The 15,612-nt window shown below is 38.6% G+C and overlaps 1 protein-coding gene across 1 annotated transcript in view; it reads right to left on the reverse strand.

Moving 5' to 3' along the window:
• Positions 1-701: 701 nt before the first annotated feature.
• cubn (cubilin (intrinsic factor-cobalamin receptor)) overlaps positions 702-15,612 on the reverse strand; it is a 244,366-nt gene continuing 229,455 nt past the window's right edge. Inside the window, exons 61-67 of the mRNA XM_084340702.1 lie at positions 14,317-14,479; positions 12,806-13,014; positions 11,367-11,511; positions 4,822-5,003; positions 3,887-4,052; positions 2,682-2,917; positions 702-914 (exon numbers count right to left, since the gene is read on the reverse strand). Coding sequence (XP_084196828.1) covers positions 807-914; positions 2,682-2,917; positions 3,887-4,052; positions 4,822-5,003; positions 11,367-11,511; positions 12,806-13,014; positions 14,317-14,479 — 1,209 coding nt within the window. The 3' untranslated portion in view covers positions 702-806. The remainder of the gene's footprint in view (positions 915-2,681; positions 2,918-3,886; positions 4,053-4,821; positions 5,004-11,366; positions 11,512-12,805; positions 13,015-14,316; positions 14,480-15,612) is intronic.

Below are 15,612 nucleotides of genomic sequence, written 5' to 3' on the forward strand. Positions count from 1 at the left end.
AAACTCTATCATGGTCACTGTATGTTTTGTTAGAAGGTTGAATGACAAATTGTTAAGATTGTGGTATGTAACATGTAGTGACAGGGATATGACCACACAACCTCCCCACTGCGAGGAATCTATCCCAGCACCAATGGACAGTACGCAAGGTGAAGTAAGATGTGCGCACATCAATGTGTCTTTTCAACTTACATTAAAGGGCCAATTCACTGTCAAAGTAAAGTACAGGACTCCATCACTCCACTTTAGTTGTGTTCACATGGGGAACTCATGAGCTGTACAGACACATTTGTGTTCACTTACATAGAGAAAGTAGTAGTGATTTATTCTTCCTCAGGAGAAGAAGTGTGTTATTCTATGTGCTAGAGTGTAAATTTGAACTGTATCATTTTCAAACACAGTGAAAAGATTCTGACCATCCAGTTTGTTCATCATAATACTATATCATTACTTAGACCAATTATGTAATCTCAAGGTCCACTTCAGCCTGGAAGAACTCCACTAGAATTTTAATTCAAGTTCATTTAAACAATGTTTGTTTCTCCAGCAAGACTGTCTCAGCAGGTCAGCTGTAGCACTCATTAAAATCAATAAAAAAAAAAAAAAATGAATATCTTTAATGACAGATGACTGACCAGCTTGTTGTTCTTCTTGAATCATGTATTTATTAAGACAGGAAATGACAGTATATATTTATTATTTACATTGGTTTGATTAGAAAAGAAATGCACAGCATGCATTAACCTTTAAAACGTTAGTTAGAACATAAGTCAGCAACTGCATGCGTGCGTGCAAAGGGCCTTCTTTCAGCTGCTCCAGGTGAGTCTGAACCCTGAAGGCAGAGTGGCGTACTGTGCTTGGAAAATGATGTAGACTCGATGGGAGGAGGCTGTGAATGGAGCAATGTTGGTTTCCTGAACAAACAAAGAGAGGAGGAACTCATACTTGTATATTAAAAATATAAATCATAGTCCTTATTGAATTTCCAGAGATATGTAATGTATACTTAGTTAGTTAGATTAGTTGAGAAATACACAGAAAAACACAGCGACTCTTTCATCTGAGGTATGTCTCTAATAATGCCATAATGTCGACTCCATGTCATTCTTTTAGTCAAGAACACATTAAGGAAAAATGCAAACGTGAATGAATTGAATGCCTCAAAATCAAGCTAGAATGACTTGGTTTTGGCAAGCCAGCCCAGGGGGGTTGTGCTTCAGGCTCCTGCGACAACATATGGCATGCACCAATGCAGAGGCTACGCCATAGGTATGCCATTGATTCAACAGAAGCATAAATCAAGCTTAACTAGTAATTAAAGTCATCAAATAAATGTAGTGGAGTAAAAAGTACAATATTTTCCTCTAAAATGTAGTGGAGTCAGTGGCAGAAAACTGAAATACTCAAGTAAAGTACAAGTAACTCAAAGTTGTATGTTAGTACAGTAGTTGAGTGAATGAACTTAGTTTCATTCCATCACATCCACTGTTACTTCTATGTGGCTTGATAACTAACAAAGTGCTGTGTTTCCTTGTTTGATACAAGGATAGAAGAGGTGGTGCTGCCTTGGTATATTGACTCCATTTAAGTATATAGGACATTAAACCTGTGCAATTTTCAAACAAACACTCACACACAGCAAACATAACCATTTGAAGCAAATAAAGGTTCTGTACTTTGCTCAAACTTCATTTTGTGGATAGGGGGAGCTGGGGATTAACCCTGTGATTACTAGACAACCCAACACTACCATCTGAGCCACATCTGACTCAAGGCAACATGCTTCTTCGGGGTGCCAGCAAGTTTATATGCACAGGTGTAATTCACACATGTTCATGTAGTTGTTTCAATAATACTTTGTATATGGCTGGGTGAAATGTGAATGTATTTTTCCACTTTTCCACTTCAAACCAGCCTCCTTTCAGGATGTTGGATTAACCAATCAGCTGGCTTGCTTGATAAGACTGCACATGTTACTCTTAAATATGCCATGTGAATTTTGTGTAGTCCACTGAATTAACTTAGTCTACTGAAAGCACAGCTAAGGCATATTTCAAATATAAAAAAATACCTAAATAGTTAGCTAGTAGTATACTTTCAAGTATAAAAAGTAGTAGCTTTAAGCAGCCTGAGTTAAAACTTTTTAATGAAATGAGAGTATTTTTAAACCAACCTATATGCTTACTACTTGTAGTATAGTATAGTATAGCACAGTATAGTATAGTATAATATAGTATAGTATAGAACAGTATAGCATAGTATAGTATAGTATAGTATAATATAGTATAGTTTAGTTATGTACTCAAAGTTCACTAATCGTACACTTTAAGTGTATTTAGAAATATACGTTTCTAAACTCAAAATGTGGACAAATTTAGTCCCAAGAAGTATTGGTGTAGTACACTTGCAAATATACTATTAGTGGGCATACATTGATATTTGTGTCCTTACTACATAAAGTAGATTTAAACTGTAGGCTACTTACCTTTACCTGATAAATTGAACTTGAAGTAACCGTTATTTGTAAGGAACCCCATTTCTTTCTGACATGCACATGCATCAAATCAGGCCTGCATCAGATCATATTTAGGGGCACAATGTTTTGCCCTTGCTGGTGTATGGCTTAGTAAATATCCCCTGAAGTCTGCTACATTAAAAATTAGCTTTCTTGAGTTACATACCACTCCACAATAAGGTCCAACAGGCCGGGAGGATGTGTCTGGGCCATCATACAACTTTAAGAAGTTGTTCTGGCAATCTCCAGGATCATCAATACTGATCTGGGCAAATGTGATGGTCACCACACGACCTCTGGGAGCCATGATGTCCCATTCACAGTGGGTACCATTTGGATAGTTTCCTGGGTAGTTGGGACTTGTGAATGAGCCGTGGTCTCCATACAGAGTGCCACCACAACCTAGTACACAAACATATTAAACAAAGACTCAAGCTAAAGCATGGCAGCATAAGCAAACATGAAAACATGAACCTAGCAGTATTATTATGACAGTGATAAAAATGGAAAAACTGTAAAAAGATCTACTATAACATAAACATCTACAACAACTGACCCTTGCATACTTCTCACACTGAACTGACACATCCAAACTTTCTGGTTCTCTCTGTTGTTTTTTTGGTTTTGTTTTGTTTTTAAATAGAACCGAGCTGGATGTTAGCTAATATCAGCTATCATGGCTGCCGTTAGCTAATGTCAGCTATCTGATCAGTGTGATAGTGACTGTAGATTTGCAATTAAAATTTAGACTGAAAGGAAACAAAAGAAAGAAAAAACATCAACTGAAAGTATGTATTTCTTTTCCTATAAGAGTTAAAAATGAGGAAACTGTCAACATGTTCCAGCGTCCTTTGAGGTGACTTTCCCTGCAAACCACAAGTATGTTTAGTCTGTTTCTCTCTGCTATTGTTTTTCACATAGTTGTGATAGCTGACATTAGCTAATGTCAGAGCTTGTTCCAGCAGACCTCTGATGTCAGGTAAAAAAGAACTTCAGCCAAGCCTAGTTCTATGAAAAACAATATCAGAGAGAAGCAGACTTTGGTTTGGGAGTTTCAGTGGAACTTGAGGAAGCCATCGCTGTATGCTAGGGTCGAAGTAAACCTTAGGTGCACGTATGCAAATCACACTCTCCTTGTCCATCTTCTCATCAACATCAAAGCCATGACAAAAAGTTGAAACTGAAAACCAGGGACACTGAAAAGATACTGACATCATACAAAAAGGGTTGGCCCTGTCCTTCTCAGTTGATTAAAGTGGGGTCAGACTGGTTAAATGTTCACTTCCATTCATAAAACCGTGTTTACATATGTAAATATTTGCTGAACGGGACATGGTTTCAAATAATTTGTATATACAGTTCAGTTCATACCATGGGTGGATGTTGTCCATGTGGCCTCAAAGCCATCTCGGGCATAGGAGAAGTCACTCTTGAAGCGTAGGTAGAGCAGGTTGGATTGTGGGAAGATAGGGATGGGCAGGGTGCTGCCACAGAACCTACCAATCAGTGGGGAGTCCGCTGTACTGCCATTACGGATCTGAGAAACAACAGAGAGTGATATGGTTTACACTGACACAACACAGAGAGGTCACAGCTAGATAACCAACACACATTTACATCTAATGTATAAAGAATCACTATTTGGCTTGGGGCTGTTTTACCTGGTTTAGACCATTTTGTTCTTATGAAGCGAGATCTTAAAGTTGCTGTAAGCGTTGGCGTCGATTCAGCTGACTTCCGGTCTGTTTTGCAGATAGCAATCCCCTCCTTCTTCCCTACATCAACTCACTTGCACAAGTCTTTTTTCTTTTTAGACAGCTCTCTGTGTCTCTTTCTTTTCTTCAAGCGTTTGTCATTACTTGGTCTGTTTGGTAGTATAAGTCGTCACCAGGAGTGCTGGCATTGGTAGCTTTCCCTGTTCCGCCATTGCAGATGTGGGTAACAGCACAGGAGGATTCTGCTCTCTGTGTGTTCCCCAGGCATAAAAGACCATCCCTTTATGGAGTTCTCTATCCTGACTGGATAAAGTGGGCAAGGATAATGGAATATTGAATTTGTCTTTTACTAAATGAGCAGGGTGAGGAGAGACATGGGCTACTGACCAAACTCTCTATAACAGTGATTACTGTCAGAATATAGAGCTATTTGACACTCACTTTAATAGGACAACGCTTACAGCAGCTTTAACTTGAGAACATTATCACAATAGTTTACTTCAAACTTTGTGACAAAGGGTCCCTTTCCTGTTCCAAGTATCAATAACATAAATAATAAGTGTGTCTCTGCATGTGTGCTGGTTGTTTCACCTCCAGGTAGTCAAATTGACAGTTGCTATGGCTTTCCACGTCAAAACTGTTGAAGAAGAAGGAGATGAGGCTGTTCTGTGGTGCATTTAGGATAATGATGCAGTCCATGTTGTGGGGGTAGATGTCAGGCCAGCCAGGACTCTTCAGGTAGCCATATTCCTGTTCATAGGTTCTGCTACAACCTGGAAAGCCACCACCACCACAATTAGAGAGCTTATCTGCAACCGAGCTCCAACACTACCCTACCACTGTTTCAAAACCTCTTGTGCAGTTTCCACCAGGACTATCTGTTAGGGAAAAGGAGTCAATGGAAATTCTGTGTGTTCCTGCGGATCATCCAGATAAACAGAGACACTGTCTCTGGAATGAGATGTTAAATTTTGTCTAATCCTGTGAGAAGCACAAATTAAATTCTCTTTATCTCCATTGTTTTGGGATGTAAGCAGACATCTCAGCACCTCTCCTAATCGTATACAGTGGTGCTTGAAAGTTTGTGAACCCTTTAATTTTCTATATTTCTGGTTAATTTGACCTAAAACAACATCAGATTCTCCACAAGTACTAAAAGTAGACAAAGAGAACCCAATTAAACAAATGAGACAAAAATATTATACTTGGTCATTCATTTATTGAGGAAAATGATCCAATATTACATATCTGGGAGTGGCAAAAGTATGTGAACCTTTGCTTCAGTATCTGGTGTGACCTTGTGCAGCAATAACTGCAACTAAACGGTTCCGGTAACTGATGATTAGTCCTGCACATCGGCTTGGAGGTATTTTAGCCCATTCCTCCGTACAGAAAAGCTTAAACTCTGGGATGTTGGTGGGTTTCTTCACATAAACTGCTCGCTTAAGGTCCTTCCACAACATTCGATTGGATTAAGGTAGGACTTTGACTTGGCCATTCCAAAACATTAACTTTATTCTTCTTTAACCATTCTTTGGTAGAACCACTTGTGTGCTTAGGGTCGTTGTCTTGCTGACCCACATTCTCTTGAGATTCAGTGCACAGACAGATGTCCTGACATTTTCCTTTAGAATTTGCTGGTATAATTCAGAATTCATGTTCCATCAATGATAGCAAGCCGTCCTGGCCCAGATGCAGCAAAACAGGCCCAAACCATGATACTACCACCAACATGTTTCACAGATGGGATAAGGTTCCTATGCTGGAATGCAGTGTTTTCCTTTCTCCAAACATAACGCTTCTCATTCAAACCAAAAAGTTATATTTTGGTCTCATCTGTCCACAAAACCTTTTTCCAATAGCCATTTAGCAAACTGCAGATGGACAGCAATGTTCTTTTTGGAGAGCAGTGGCTTTCTCCTTGCAACCCTGCCATGCACACCATTGTTGTTGTGTATTATTGTTAAAATAATCGCCGACGATTATACGTCTTGCTCTCAGAGTGATCTTTGTTGGTCGACCACTCCATGGGAGGGTAACAATGGTGAATTTCCTCCATTTGTACACAATCTTTCTGACTGTGGATTGGGTCCACAGAGTCCAAACTCTTTAGAGATGGTTTTGTAACCTTTTCCGGCCTGACGAGCATCAACAACTCTTTTTCTGAGGTCCTCAGAAATCTCTTTTGTTCGTGCCATGATACACTTTCACAAACATGTGTTGTGAAGATCAGACTTTGAAAGATCCCTGTTCTTTAAATAGAACAGGGCACTCACTGATTGTCTGATTGTCATCCCATTGATTGAAAACACCTGACTCTAATTTCACCTTCAAATTAACTGCCAATCCTAGAGGTTCACAGACTTTTGCCACTCACAGATATGTAATATTGGATCATCTTCCTCAATACATAAATGGCCAAGTATAATATTTTTGTCTCATTTGTTTAATTGGATTCTCTTTATCTACTTTTATGACTTTAGGAGAAAATTCCTAATAGACTTTAGGAAAATCTGATGATGTTTTAGGTCATATTTATGCAGAAATATAGAACATTCTAAAGGATTCACAAACTTTCAAGCACCACTTTATCTAAAACCTAGAAAATTAAACCCACCTATCTGCTTGGATAGATACCAATAGAGGGAAAAGCCAAAAACATGTTTTTTCTGTAATTGATGTGGGTAACACTTACTTAATAGGTCCACAAATTTCATGGAATGGAAACGTATTTGATATTTCTTTGAAATTACCCTCCAATTACCACAATCATTACCTCAAAAAATATTTCCCCAAAGTGATTTATTAATTTTCTAATAAATAACTGGAGATTCCTTTCTAGGAAACTTCCAACTGTTTTCTGCTGATCATGCCATTTTCATTTAATTTGGAAATTAAGCTGCAACAACTCACTTTAATTTAGTGGTCTGCTGAGGGGAAGTTAGACAGAAAATAGTTGATAATTAAAATACCATGATCAGCAGCCTTGTTAGGGCAGCCTATTATCAGGCTGCCCTAACAAGTCTCTAAAGAGTCTCCAGCTGGTCCAGAATGCTGCAGCACGTGTACTGACAGGAACTAAGAAAAGAGATCATATTACTCCTGTATTGGCCTCTCTGCACTGGCTCCCTGTAAAATCAAGAATAGAGTTTAAAATCCTTCTCCTCACTTACAAAGCTGTCAATGGTCAGGCACCATCATATCTCCAGGAGCTCATACTACCCTATCACCCAACTAGAGCATTACGCTCCCAGAACGCATACTCTTCTTCTGTGGAACCATCTTCCTGTTTTGGTCCGGGAGGCGGACACCCTCTCTACCTTTAAGAGTAGACTTAAGACCTTCCTTTTTGATATAGCTTATAGTTAGGGCTGGCCCAGGCCTGTCTTGGACCAGCTCTTAGTTATGCTGCTATAGGCCCAGTCCGGGGGACAAATGACACACTGAGCTTCTCTCTCCTCCTCTCCTCTCCATCTGTATACATTATGCCTGTATACATGCCCTATCTCTGCATGTCACTGACTTCACTTCTTCCCCGGAGTCCTTGTGCTTTCTAGTCCTACAGGCTCTCATGGATCCTGGCCGCGCCCGGGTCGTGGATCGTGGATGTGATTTGTGAATTTGGGCTATACAAATAAAATTTGATTTGATTTGATTTGAAACCATTTGAAAGTTTCTGGAAACGTATTGAAAAAAATACCAGCTATTTCTTTACTGATTAATGGAAAAAGCAGAATCTTATTACTAAATAATAATGGGTGAAATTTAAATACACTTGAGGTAATTATTGAAGTAATATTGGGGGTAATCAAAAAAAAATTAATTAATTAATTAATTCAAATATGTTGCCTGGTAATTACCACTCATTTACCACAACATTTCCGGACCTGTAAAATCAAGTGTTACCTTACAAAAGATTCCCCAAAACAGTGACCTTAAGTATTTTAATTATATATAAATTTCAAGTAGTTCAATGTAAAATGTCACATTTAATGCAATTTTTTTTCTATCATGTGAATTAAATTAAATTAATAGCAGACTTATGCATAAACATTATGTGTTTATTCAGTTATTACATATAAAGTTAAGGGGTACTACTGCATAAACAGATTGTGTTTTCATAGTGTTTATTAATTAAGTATTATATATACAAGTCATTAATTTCAAATTGTTTATCCTGTCTCTTATAATAATCAAACATTTTGGTTATTTAAAGCAACATTATGTAATTTTTTTTACTTTCAAAATTATCGTGATGGTATAGTGTCTTGTAAAAGGGTGAATGGTGTCTCTGTCAAAGCCACCCCGCCGCCATCATTTGTTTCTGCCCTATGTAACTTAAGTGAGAGGGTAGGATCACAGTGTTATAGGGGTGTAAAAATTAACCAATATGAATTGGAAATCGGTTTTACAGTTAAAGATACGACTACACCGATAAGCGGACCTCTGGATTGATCTACAGTAAATGTACTGTTTTAAAGTTATGAATCAGTTGAGTGAAGCTGCTATGCTGCTATTTCCTCACAGCGTCTTCAAACTCACGTAGAAGTTCAGAGGTCAGCATGAGACTCTCATAAAATGCAGCACAGAAACATTAGCGTAGTGTTGCCAAGGAAAGAAAAGCACCATGTCCGACAGCGCAGTCAAGATTTATAATGCACCGTCAAATCTAAAATCAAAAGCCTGGAAGAGATTTGGATTTTACGGATTTGATGGAAAGTTGGACAAAAAGCAGGCCGTTTGTAAGCTCTGTAGAACAGTGTTTAAGTACAGTGGTAGCACGTATCTTAGTGTTCACCTGGTGAGATGGAATGGTGAAACCTGTGCAGACAACGAGGATGCTAGTAAAGCTAGCACTAGCAAGAACATGCAACAAAAACAGAGATTAAACACTTTTTCCAGCCACAACTTCACAACTCGGCAGGTCTAAGGTAATCATGGAATCTATAGCAAGGACCTACAACCTGTCTGCTTTTGAACATGTTGCTATCATTAGTTGTATTTTGTGACTGCTGGTAGAACTGCACAATGTTAAGTGTCATTGTCTACTGAAAGTATGTACTGAATTAAACCATACTGCACACTGCTTACTGTCTACTGACGATTGCTGCACAGCGCACAGTGTTAAGTTAATCCAACTTTTGAGTTTGTTATCATTTGTCTGATTGTTAATCATAGGTGTGATTTTATACACTGATTATTACTAGGAAGCAGAGGATACAGTCAGGGACATCTAGTTCAGAGACGTCCAATGCAGACAGAGATCCAGACTAGGGCTGCACAATTAATCGAATTTTAATCACGATCACGACTTTGGCTGCCACGATGAAATTAAGATGATCGTCGCGATATTAACATTTAAAAAGCGGGCTCTGTTGCATATCAAATCAAGCACTTTCTCAACCCAATAGTCAGCCAACCACCAGGGGGCGAACGAAAGGTTAGGGCTTCATTAAGCTGCCTAAATAGCAGGCGAGCGCACCCTGCAGCAGCGGCAGCCTCAAATTATATTCAACAGTGTGACACCCCGTCCTGACATACAGCGACGCGACAGCAACGCGAGCGAGCGAGCAGAAGTGATTAGAGTGTGTACTTTTCAATCAGCTGTCCTGACGTGCCGCGAGCGATATCGCTCCGTCCAGCGATGTCGCTCAACCCTGAAAAAATCGCTCACTCTCTATCTGGACGACATTTCGCGGCGGTGTCCCGCCCCTAAACACTTCTAAAACTTCTAACTTCCTAAACTCCTTCTCTTTTCAGAGTTGTGTCTGCGCCACAGGGCAACACAACTAACTTATTCAACCACCTGAAAAAACACCACAAACCCAAATATGATGAATGCATGAAGGCCAAAGCTACGCTGGTCCACTAAATCCCCGTCCGTGTCCAGCGCCAACCCAGACACTTTATGATTGCACTCTGCAATGGCATATTTATTTTTTGCCCTTTGTCTTGGGTACATTTTATTTTATTATTTATGATTTATTATTATTTTAAGTTTCAATTTGAAGCTTTGTTCACATACGGTTTGTTTAAAAAAGAAAGTGCAAAAAAAAAGGTATGTTTTACCTAACATAATGAATAATCGTGATTAATAATCGTGATTATCATTTTGGCCATAATCCTGCAGCCCTAATCCAGACAACAGAATAGTTGTTCCTTGGGTCCAGGATGAGACAGCAGGTGTGTTTTTTTATACACTGAGATACACACAAGCCGATTAAGACAAAGATATACATAATAGTAAGAAAAATACCTAGGATATTCCCTGGTCTTTTATGAAATATATATTTGAAGGTAAGCAATGCCACTTCTATAGAATTGGCTTATTCTAATTTATAATAGAAAAATTTATGTCTACATGAAACAAAGCATTGTATCGAATTGTATCTATGATTATGATTATCGTACTCAAACTGGATCGAATCAGATTGTACCAAATTGGATCAAATCGTTCCATAATAAAAAAAGAGTCACCCCTTGGGATTAATAAAGTATTCTGATTCTGATTCTGATGTTGTAGCCCATGTGTCTAGATACATATCGAATTATCTTATAAGGGATGGATGCACACCCCTACAGTGTTACATACATGTTTCCTTCAACATACAAGTTTTCAAGGCATAACATTGTTATGACGTAATGAGTTTTTTTGTAGTTAGCACCTATTATGTCTGACAAATTGTTACAGACGTGGGGGGTGCCAAATCAAACAAAATGTCAATTTCTACATAATGTTGCTTTAAGTTATACATATTGACTCAACAAGATAGAAAAACTAACATTGGATGCGATACTTCACATTGAACTTATGTTATAGAATTAGATGGATAACTTAATTAAAATACGATTATTAGGCAAATTATTTTGTGAGTGTAGGTTGCACTGATTTCCCAATAAGTTGTGCTGACTCGCCTCGATTGGCGGCCAGTTACTGGTACATATGAGCTACAGATTCCCTAGATTAATATTTATTCTCTTCTCTTCTAAACCAAACATGCACACAAATACACACATTTTAAGTCCTAAGTTATTTAATGTAATTAAACATAGACATTTACAACTAAGTAATAGCACCTCTACTTGAGCAGGATACTGGTTCTTCATCTTGTGACAGGTTTACTACAGGTACCTACTGGCAATCTGATGGGTGAAACTCAGGCCATTTCCTGTCATGAAGGAATCAGATTTGAAGTGCACGAGGATGGTTCTGCTGTAGCTGTAAAAGTCTGGTGGATGTCCATCTGATGCACAGAACCTTTGTGACTGCCCATAATCTCCCTGGAAACACACAAATCACCCCATTAAGAATGGATATTATAATATTGGAAGTGTGCTTGATGTTTTTACTGCGAAATCTGTCAAATTCAACCTCTCTTGTGGGTGCTCTCACATCAAACATGTCCAAACCAACTCTCTGGCATTTGTGCATTTAGTTTGGCTTGTTTAGGCTGGTGTGAAAGCTGTCAATCGAATTCTGGTGCTGACTAAACAACTGGACCAGGTCTCACCGTTTAAGGTGAGCTCTCTCTTTCTAAGCAGTGTATACAGTATATACAGTATTTATGCAACATTATTTGGTAACCATTGTATGGTATGCATGTCAGCATATGAATATCAGTGTTAAAAAAGAGGTGTCTTTTGCTTGTGTCCTACTCTATTTACTTTGGCAGTGACTGAATGTTCTCTAAATGCTCTGTGTGACACCAGGAAAGTAAAGTGCCGCATGACTACATGTGGGTCCATAAAGTAAAGATTGCACTGTTAAAACTAATGTACATACAGATGTATACTTCTGTTTACATTTGTCTAGTTTTGTTAAATATGCAGAAAATATGAGCAGAAGGTGTCTAGGTAGCTAGGTTTCTGGCAAGAAATAAAGTACAAATGTATTTAATTTTACAGTTCAGTGCATGGTTTTAATAGGTTATTATTTAGGGATTTGCACAAATTGTTTAACTGCTGTTTGCATTTTTGTATTATTATGTTAATCATGGAAATAAAACATTTTCAGAACTATTGCGCTTTCTTGTAGTACTTTGCCGCTGAAGTGGCCCTCCTTTACGATGACAATACCAGCAGTGGCCCAAAGCTAATTTGAGCTTGGGACCCTTCTTTCCTCAGGCTGTGAGACTCCTCGAATCATCCTTAACACTCCACCATAAAAATATTTTTCTTGTTTTGTATAAAGGGACTATAATTTGCATTTCATTGTACAATCCTGTGTTGTAAAAATGACAAATAAATGAACCTGGCCACCTGGCATTTTCACCCTGTCAACTCTCTGCAGATGGACAACATAGCTGAAAAAGCAGACAACATGTCTCGTACTGATTGTTTAATTTGATTTCTAGCTGTGTTTAGAGCTCTCCCATCATTCTTTAAATGTATTTTATTTTGTCCATTTCAAGAGAAATAGTGTATGTGCAGATACACAACAAATTATACATTAGAGATTGGTCAATTTCGCCAACTCTATTTACCTTGATCTTATAGAGAACAGTGATTTTCAGAAGTTTTCCAGAAGTTTTGTTACCTAAGATAAGTGCACATTTTGATTCATGTCTGAACTCACCACAGGCCAATCCTTTATCTCCAGGAAGTTTGTGTCACAGCTTTGGCTAGCCTGGAGGACAAAGCTCTGGACTGAAACTTGGATGGTTTCCTGCGGCAGAGCATCCAGGATCCAGCGACAGGAGGTGTAAGGAGGATAGGCATTGGGAAAGGAAGGTGAGGTCAGGGTCTGAATAGTGGTTGTGGTATTTAGAATCCCACCGCAAACCACTGAAGGAGGGCAGACACACAGAAATGCTTGTAACTGTACAGTTCAATCATGATCTTGTAGGTTTAAAACAGGTCTGATCAAATGAAGCACACACATTTTGAAGGTCTCCACAATTTTCCCATGATTTCAAGGAATCAAAAGACATTTTCTATTTATAACTTATATTGTTTTCTGGAGAAAATTAGCTTTGTTATCTGAGATACCAAAATAATTAACTTATGATTTTGAAATCACGGCATAAAGGGAAAAAAAAGCAAGCTTGGCTTTTTCTCTGCTTCTGCACAATAGCTGTTATCTGAGTACATTTTTATGGAAAGTCAAATGGCATTAACAAAAAAAGGAGACCTCTGGCCAGTGGAACCCAGGTACCCCCTGGCAGGTCATAATATTATTCCTTCTTTCTTGTGGTGTTTTGGTCTTGGCTAAGACACACCACTCATAGGCTGGTCTGACCTGGTATCAACGTGTGTCCTCGTGTGAGACTCGATGTGATTGGACCACATTCAGAAGTGGTCTGGGCTGCATATGACAAAATTATTTTAGCAGTGTGTATGTGTATTAATGCCTTCTTGTAAATTCAGCATTAAATGCAAAGTGTCAGTTACATTGCTGCTTGTTGCTAAAGTGCATCTTACCTGCCAACAAAGCTGTTTGAACACACTGTTTCAACTGATTTCACCATTTACACAAAAATTATGAAAGAAGACAACATTTTATTGATATCTTTTCATGTCAGATTTTAAAAATATAGTAAACAGTAACCAATATTAGCTACTTTTTTGATACCCATGGAGAAAGTCCCCAGACAACTGTGAAATACTGTCGACAACCATTTTTGTTTTGTTTTGTTTGGTTTAGTTTTTAACTATTTGGGCCTTATTGTAAATGCGGCAAACATTATATATGAAGGTATTTCTTTATTGTACAAAAGAAAAAAGACAATTTGTTTGCTCCATTACCATTACGTGTTTATTGGCATATACTGTAGAGCGCGGTAGTGTGATCCAATCACAAGTGGTGACTCGAGACTCGATGTGATTGGATCACTCAGCACTGTTGTTGATACCAAATGTCAATGCCTTTTCAGATAATAACCACAGAGAACACACAAGGTAACAATGAAACAGATGTGTTTCATGTTTTCAAAAGGAACTATCTTTCTCACTATGTTTACTGTCACAGAGTAAACAACTTTGCAACTCTGCAATTACAGTGCAGTGTGTGTGTGTGTGTGTGTGTGTGTGTGTGTGTGTGTGTGTGTGTGTGTGTGTGTGTGTGTGAAAGAGTAGGAAATGTCTTACATGGCACAGCTCTGTATGTAGCATTGAAGCCTCGTCTCTGAACTGAGCTATCAGTGACAAAGTGGATAGTCAGTAAGTTTCCACTTGATACAAAATAAGAAGGGATGGAGTTTCCACAAAATGTCCCAACCAGAGGGAAATTCATGTTGTCACCATCAAACACCTGATGGAGATACACATACATTAAGAACAATAACAGAAAAAAGGAAATCCATTAATGTCAGTGGTTTTATCAATGCATTATTGTCATACAAGTCTTTAGTAAGGTAAAACAAATCATAATGATCATTAGTTTGTTAAACTAAGTTTGGGTCAAATGTAATGCCATGTTTCTAGACTCGTACAAAGTCAACATGCACACTAAAAACATTAAGAGGTGGCGCAAGAAATGTAAACCTATTGCTTTTGAAGGAGCCATGATCAAACTGATCAGTGCAGTGATTCTACGGTTCAGGCAAAATGAAGAGCCATACAACCTGGAATTTCATGTTGTGATAGAAAACGTACAATCCATCCAAGGCCTCAAAGATTGCCTATTATGAAACCCGGTCAGCTGTGGCGACACTGTGAAGGATCAAACTCTGTCACAGAGCATGTTTGAAGAATATGCAGATCTGTTCAAAGATGAAGCTGGCAACCTACTCAATGAAAGTGGACTCAGACATGACACCAGTTGTCATCCCACCACAGAGATGCAGAAAAAGTGAATCAGGAGCTCCAGACAGTACAAGCTCTAGTGATCGAGCATGTGGATAAGCCCACAGAATGGGTCTACAACATGGTTGCCGCACATAAAAAAGAGACTGACGATTTTTGCATCTGCATAGACCCAAGGAACCTAAATAAGACACTGATGTGCCCTCACCATCCCATGCGCACAATAAAGGAGGTAGCGGCACAAATATTGGGTACTACTGTCATCTCTGTCCTTGATGCAAAAAACTCTTTCTGGCAAATCAAACTAGATGATACCTCATCTCTCTACACGACACTCGCAACACATTTCAGCAGAATTTACTTCCTGAGGATGCCCTTTGGCATTAACACTGCCTCTGAAGTTTTCCAAAGAGCTATGCAACAAATCTGTGCTGGTTATTCACATCGGACAAGTGTTCACAAACACAGGACTAAGCAGAGCCAACAAAATACAAAGCAATCAGTGAAATGCTACCCATAGGGGACAAAACAGCTCTCCAGCGTTTCCTTGGGATGATAAACTACCTTGGAGTAATTAATTCCAAACTTAAGTAAACTGTCAGCGCCACTATGCCAGCTGCTGCACAAGAATTTGGATAG

The sequence above is a fragment of the Pagrus pagrus genome (genome assembly GCF_965226575.1).
Source record: "Pagrus pagrus genome assembly, chromosome: 20".
NCBI classification, from domain to species: Eukaryota; Metazoa; Chordata; class Actinopteri; order Spariformes; family Sparidae; genus Pagrus; species Pagrus pagrus.